Here is a 7,456-nt window from a genome sequence, read left to right as displayed (position 1 = left end):
CTCTGCTTTTCTGCTATATTTTGATAGCGACAGTGAGAGGGACTTTTTGATTGATTGATTGAATACTTTATTAGTCAGAAATGTAAACACCACGGATAACACAAAAAAACAGCTGGGGTCTTGTTTCCAGGAAAGAGAGCAGGGAAATGACACACAGTAATCAGTCATTATGATAACAAAGACTTAACAATTTGCTCAATAGACTGAGGACAATGCATTGCATTGCAAAACCAGTCCAAAGTCTTTAGGTTGGTACTTACTGGGGGCGATGATGACAGGAATGGTTTCCAAGGCAGAGACCGTATAGGTTAGTTGTTAGCAGACATTCTCACTATTGTTCTACTGTAGCAAAGTACCTTTTGCATTTATAAGTTCCTAGATGTGTTCCTAGATGTCTCATCATCTGACTGACGAATGACTATAGGCTAGGCCTGTAATACTGGAATATCTAGTCCTGGATGGAACTTTGCAGCTTACGACCCTGCTTAAAAACCCCAGAATGATCCCAGGTGTCTCAGAAGCAGCACCAGTCCCTCTCTAAAGACACGGGTAAGTCATGACTGCTTCACAACTTTTGGTGCCGTTATTGAATTTCAGTAAATATGATGTTGAATAAATTGTCAGAATTCATTAAACCTTAAAAGCATGAATCATATACTCTTTTTCATTATTTCAGGCCACTATAAAAGGACTGGTCACTGTAACAGACCATGGCTCGTCTAACCCTCGTGGCTGGTAGGTTTAAATCTCACAAATTAATTGTTAATCAAATGAAATATAATATTCCTTTAACATTATAACGTATGGCATAACTGGTATGGTGCAGTTACTCAAATGGATTGTTCTGCTTTTAGGACTAACGCTTTTGATGTGCCTTCAAGTGGGTATGTATCCATTCATTCATTCCATTTAATTCATTGAGAATTTACATTTAGAGGGTTTTAGTGGTTTAAATAAAATGTGAGGAATCTCATCCTCATGAATTTTCTGTTTCTCTCTCAAAAAGCGTCCTCCACCAAACCAATGCTGTGTTACTTCACCAACTGGGCCCAGTATAGACCCGGCATTGGCAACTACCTGCCTGCCGACATCGACCCCAACCTGTGCACGCATCTCATCTACGCCTTCTCAATCGTCAACCACGCCAACCAGCTGGACACCTATGAGTGGAATGACGCTGTTCTCTACGAGGCCTTCAATGGACTCAAAAACGAGTGAGTTGTGCTGAAGCAGCTAGCAGAATTAACAAGAATGACTATGCTAAGACCAGATAAATGGATGTAGTTTGGCAAGATTTAGTTTAGGAGATACCAGGTTAATTTGTTGACCTGGCAGCCTAGTTTGTAGTTTCAATGTGCAGATTTTTCTTTTTTATTATACTGTTTAGACTGATGATAGGTTCTTGGTCTACCTATGATCCTAAAATACATACAAATTTAGACGAAAAAAAAAAATATATATATATTTCTATGCATTTGATGTATTTACCTTTTATTTACGTGTTTGTCTTGCTTACTGTAAGTCACTCTGGATTAAGAGTGTAAACTGTAAACATATCACACATCACACATCACAAGACGTTAGATGTTTACTAACTGTAACTAATTTCTTTATTTCCAACTTTGTTTGTATAGTGTCGTGTATGTAAACTGAGAAATTAACCAAGTCAAATTTTCTGCTTATTATAGTTAAACTGTTATCTTTCAGTCTGACACGCCCCCAAATTTCAAATTTGGATATTTCTAGTTTTGAAAATAAATAAATGAATAAATAAATGAATAAATAAATGAATGAATAAAGAAAGAAAGAAAGAAGCTTGTCAATAATAATGTCAATAGTAACTCATTCACAAAATATTGTGACGTCTCCTTTGCAGCAACCCTGAGCTGAAGACTCTGCTGGCTGTTGGCGGGTGGAATGCTGGAACCACACAGTGAGTTCAAAACACCTCATGCAGCACAGAGTCATAAGGCTGTTGGATAATACCATTCATTTTACTGTTAATCAAGACAATCGTAAACAGTCGAGATGTTTGTTCTGTTGTTTTTATGCCTCTGCAGATTTACCAGCATGGTTTCATCCGCTGCCCACCGTAGTACATTCATCGAGTCGGCCATCTCGTTTTTGAGAAAGCACGATTTCGACGGGCTGGACTTGGACTGGGAATATCCTGGGTCACGAGGAAGCCCCCCGGAGGACAAGGAGAGGTTCACCCTGCTCTGCAAGGTCTGCTAGAGCAGTGCTTCACAACCTTTTCAGGCTGTGACCCCCAAAAATAATCATATTTGAACTAGGGACCCCCCCACCCCGATGAGCACTTGGAATTTACTGTAGGAGTTGAGGCATTACATTTAAATTAGTTTGACTCGCAACGGCTATTTTCACAATTTTCACCTCACTCTTATATTATTTGACAATTTGATAAATGTTTGACCTGTCTTTATAGTATAGTTTGTTGATTACTTTTGATGCCGTAATCCCCCCCCCCCCCATTTTTTATGCATTAAAAAGGTCTTAAAAGTCCTTAAATTGTCAATTCACTGTCATCTGGGGACCCCCCTAAAATCATGTAGGGACCCCCTTGATCCAAAGCCTTTTTAAGCTTTGGATCACTAGCAATATCCTCAAGGACCTCCCCACATGTTGTGAGCTTAGATCTGCTATGTTCAGCGCACAACACCGCATCATGCAATAACGTATATCAAGCACTTAACAGTCATCAAGATTTTTCAAGCATAGGGTAGGAAAGAATCTTGAAATTAGATCATATTAAATCATATTTCTTCAATAATTGAAGAAAACATTTGAACTTATATATAAGTTCAAATGTTTTCTTGAATTTGAAGGACTTATATATGTATTTTATATATTTAAAGGGGCGTGAAACCCCAGGCTGGTTTTGTAGTTTGATTCAGTCCAGTTCAGGTTAAAAACTACAGCAGATTAAGAACAAGTAAGCAACACAACTGCGATTTTTTTTTAAATAATGAGTGTGTCAGATTTTCATAGGTGTGTCAAGGGACACGGGTGTGCAAGCATGATGATAGACAGTATTGACACACCTAAAATCTAACACACCCATTATTAATTTGTTTAGCTGTAGCTGTGTTGCTTACATCACTGTGTACTTTAAAGTCAGTGTGATGCAGCCTGCCCATGCTTTACCCTGCTGTATAGTTTTTAACCTGACGTGGAAAACAAACTACAAAATCACCCTATGGTTTCATGCCCCTTTAACAATGGTACGTTTTAATATAACTGTTTCCCATGGACCACCTGTAATTATGCCATTGACCACTAGTGGTCTGTGGCCCACTGGTTGAGAAACAGTGTGCTAGAATCTAGAGAGTTAACAACTGCTGATATCAGTACAGTTCTTGATCTGTTATTAGCACAGCATCTTTGTTTTAACAACACATTTATTGTCACCCATTGTCTTTTTGGATGTAGGAATTACACGCTGCCTTTGAAGCGGAAGGCGAACTCAGTGGAGAACCAAGATTGCTGCTCACAGCTGCGGTTGCTGCTGGGAAGGAAAACATTGACCGTGGATATGAGATCGCTGAAATCGCTAAGTGAGTTTAATTGTCTGACAAAGCTCCTCATTCCACAATCGCAAGATTTATATTGTCATCCTTAACTCTACCGCCAAAGGGGAGAATTCTCCCCCTTTTTTTTTTTTCTTTTTTTTTTTTGAATTTCTAAAATGTTTCTCTAATTTTTGAGTATTCATTTTTTTTCGTTATTCACAACGAATTAGGAGATAAAAAAAAACAACTCTGGCAGTCAATGTGTTAAACTCTGTGCCGTTGTGTGTTCTGACAGGTACCTAGACTTTATCAATGTCATGACTTATGACTTCCACGGAGGATGGGAGAAACAGACTGGCCACAACAGCCCTCTGTACCACAGTGCTTCGGAAGAGGAAGGCAGTAGCCACAATGTGGTGAGTAGAAATCTCACTACTGAGCAGTGGTGGAAAAAGTACTGCAATGTAGAAATACTCTGTTACAAGTAAAAGTCCGGAACTTTAAATTTACTTGAGTAAAAGTACAAAAGTATTGGTATCAAAATGTACTACATGTACTAATGTACTAAGTAACAAAAGTAAAAGTACTAAAATGTTTGAAAATACAACACAAACACAACGCGTTGTGAGCTTGTAGATCGTCTATTTTCAAATAGCCTAGGTATAAAATAGGGCTAAAATGGTTAATGTATGTTTTATAATATAATAATGTATATCTGCAAAGTAACTAGTAACTAAAGTTTTCAAATAAGTAGTGGAGTAAAAGTACAATATTTGCCTCTGAGGAGTAGAAGTAAAAGAATTGGAAATTGGAAATACTCAAGTAAAGTACTAATACCCAAAAATTGTACTTGATTACAGTATACTTGAGTACATGTACTTAGTTACTTTCCACCACTTCTACTGAATGTACCTGTTTTCGATGTAACTCATTGCTTCCAATATATGATGGACTCAGACAGCTTGTCTGCAAAGGGGCACCACAGGGCTCAGTGCTTGACCACCATTTTTTGATCTGTCCAGTGTCTTTGTATGTTCGCCTCAGCTTATCATACTTGTAGAGGTTCATATAAAACTCCACACACACCACAGCGTAATATTCTCAGATAGGATGGCCACCTGTAGGCCTATATACTGGTACGCCTTCTTCTATAAAACGGCTATTCTTGGTCTGCATGTTTCCATCTTGTGTATACAGTACCTTGAAAAAGCATACACAAGATGGAACTCTGGGTTTTCTCTCCTGGGAAAATAAAGGCTAAATAAAATGTATTTAAAAGGAATCGTCCATTACACATCAGAGGAAATAATCTAATCACATAGGCACTTTAGCAACCTAAGTACATGGCAGCTGATTAAGTACAGTATATGTATTGCTTTAATTTCCCCTCCAGGACTATGCTATGAATTACTGGAGAGATCAAGGAGCCCCTGCTGAAAAACTCATGTTGGGTTTTGCTACATACGGACGCACATTTCACACAGCTTCAGCAGATGCTGGTGTCGGGGCATCAGCTGTCAGGGGAGGCTCTCCTGGAAGCTATACAAGGGAAACTGGATTCCTGTCTTACTATGAGGTCAGTGAATGTTGAATTTAAACAGAACACAAAGTCGGCCTGTGATTTTAACCTTTTCGACGATACTTCGGCTTTCCTCGTCTCTCATCGTGATAAATTAGAGGTAATAAAATTAGATAGTGCAGAACTCCACAAAACAAGCATATGGTTATTGGACTACAGTATAAGTTGTGTTTCCATCTCAGCAAAACAGAGTCGATACACTTTGGGTCTAATGCAAAACCTAATTATAACCTTCAATTGCTGTAGTGTTTACAGTACCCATGTTGTTCTTAGCTTTACTTGTCTAACAGGTTGAACTTGTATAAATGTATTTATTATTGATGAATGTCTCTGCCCCACCCGACCACACACACACACACACACACACACACACACACACACACACACACACACACACACACACACACACACACACACACACACACACACACACACACACACACACACGTTTGCACTCAAAGGACCACAATGGCAATAGGCTCTCGATACAGATATGTACAAAGACTGTACAGACTGTTCATTTATCTGATTTATTTTTATGCTCTAACAAGCCTACGAACACGTTACAGTTAACTTTTTTTTTTACATTCTTTCAACAGATTTGTACCTTCCTCGAAGGGGCCAATGTCAACTGGATTGATGAGCAAAATGTGCCCTATGCTACCAAAGGCACAGAATGGGTTGGATATGATAACAAAGAGAGTTTTGGAAACAAGGTAATATACAGCATAGCTCTATGATCCAATATTGTACAGATAAATTAAAGCTAGGATTTTAATTCATTAAAGTCATTGTTAGACTGATGATAGGTTATTGGTTTACTTATGGTCCTAGATGACTATTTCTAAGAATTTGATGTAATACCTTGTGTTGTCCTTGCTTACTGTAAATCGCTCTGGATTAAGAGCGTCCGCTAAATGCCCAAATTGTAAATTGTGTTGTGTTGTTATTCCACAGGTGAAGTACCTGAATGACAACAATTTTGGAGGAGCATTTGTATGGAGTATTGATCTGGATGACTTCTCTGGGGAAGTCTGTAGACAGGGCAGGTACCCCCTCCTCAACCACCTACGGTCTCTTTTGGATTCAGGTAAACAAAAATAAATAAATAAACAAACCAACAAACAAACAAACTAATAAACAGACATCACTGCATCACCATGAGGCGTCACATGGAAAATCCCTTTTCTGTATTACTATTAACATATAACCAACAATCCCTCAGATAACTACACCACTCTTGCTGCTACCACTACCACGGTTGCCGCGCCTGCAGCCGTAACCACGGTTGCTGCTACCACTACCACGGTTGCTGCTACCACTACCACGGTTGCCGCGCCTGCAGCCGTAACCACGGTTGCTGCTGACAATGCCGCTGCTGCTACCACTACCACGGTTGCTGCTACCACTACCACGGTTGCCGCGCCTGCAGCCACAACCACGGTTGCTGCTGCCAATGCCAATGCCGCTGCTGCCACTACCCCTGCTCCTGCCACCACCACTACTACTACTGCCACCACCACCACCACCACCACTACTACTGCCGCCACCACTGCTCCTGCCACCACCACCACTCTTGCACCCGGCAGTAGCTTCTGTGAAGGGAAAGCTAGTGACCTCTATGTAAATGTCGAAGACACCAACTCCTTCTATCAGTGTGCCCATGGAATGACCTACCTCCAGAAATGCGGCGCTGGCCTTGTTTACAGGGACAGTTGCAAATGCTGTGACGACCCTCTCAGTAGCTTCTGTGAAGGGAAGGCCAATGGCCACTATGTAAATGTTGAAGATACCAACTCCTTCTTTCAATGCGTCGAAGGAATATCTTACCTCCAGAATTGCGCCGCTGGTCTTGTGTACAGAGACAGTTGCAAATGCTGTGATTACCCCCGCAGTAGCTTCTGTGAAGGGAAGGCCAATGACCTCTATGTAAATGACGAAGACACCAACTCCTTCTTTCAATGCGTCGGAGGGGTATCCTACCTCCGGAATTGCGCCGCTGGTCTCGTTTACAGCGACAGTTGCAAATGCTGTGACTACCCTCGCAGTGGCTTCTGTGAAGGGAAGGCTAATGACCTCTATGTAAATGCTGAAGACACCAACTCCTTCTTTCAATGCGTCGGAGGTGTATCCTACCTCCAGAATTGCGCCGCTGGTCTCGTTTTCAGAGACAGTTGCAAATGCTGTGACTTCGCTCGCAGTAGATTCTGTGAAGGGATGACTGACGGCTTCCATGTAAATGTCGGAGACACCAACTCCTTCTATCAATGCGTCTATGAAATAACCTACCTCCATAAATGCGCCGCTGGCCTTATTTACAGAGATAGTTGCAAATGCTGTGGCGTGA

At 40.7% G+C, this 7,456-nt stretch overlaps 1 protein-coding gene across 1 annotated transcript in view; it reads left to right on the top strand.

The window, feature by feature from the left end:
• Positions 1-710: 710 nt before the first annotated feature.
• LOC311048611 (acidic mammalian chitinase-like) overlaps positions 711-7,456 on the top strand; it is a gene marked incomplete at both ends in the record, with an annotated part of 6,757 nt that continues 11 nt past the window's right edge. The window contains 10 exons of the mRNA XM_084061874.1: positions 711-735; positions 1,007-1,214; positions 1,877-1,933; positions 2,061-2,226; positions 3,451-3,575; positions 3,826-3,946; positions 4,924-5,106; positions 5,709-5,825; positions 6,067-6,199; positions 6,335-7,456. The exon at positions 6,335-7,456 is cut by the window's right edge and continues 11 nt beyond it. Coding sequence (XP_083918000.1) covers positions 711-735; positions 1,007-1,214; positions 1,877-1,933; positions 2,061-2,226; positions 3,451-3,575; positions 3,826-3,946; positions 4,924-5,106; positions 5,709-5,825; positions 6,067-6,199; positions 6,335-7,456 — 2,257 coding nt within the window. The remainder of the gene's footprint in view (positions 736-1,006; positions 1,215-1,876; positions 1,934-2,060; positions 2,227-3,450; positions 3,576-3,825; positions 3,947-4,923; positions 5,107-5,708; positions 5,826-6,066; positions 6,200-6,334) is intronic.

This window comes from Gymnoscopelus microlampas (assembly GCF_963454915.1).
Source record: "Gymnoscopelus microlampas genome assembly, chromosome: 7".
In the NCBI taxonomy this organism is placed as follows: Eukaryota; Metazoa; Chordata; class Actinopteri; order Myctophiformes; family Myctophidae; genus Gymnoscopelus; species Gymnoscopelus microlampas.
The sequence above is the reverse complement of the archived record's forward strand: the minus strand, read 5'-3'. Positions and strand labels throughout refer to the sequence as shown.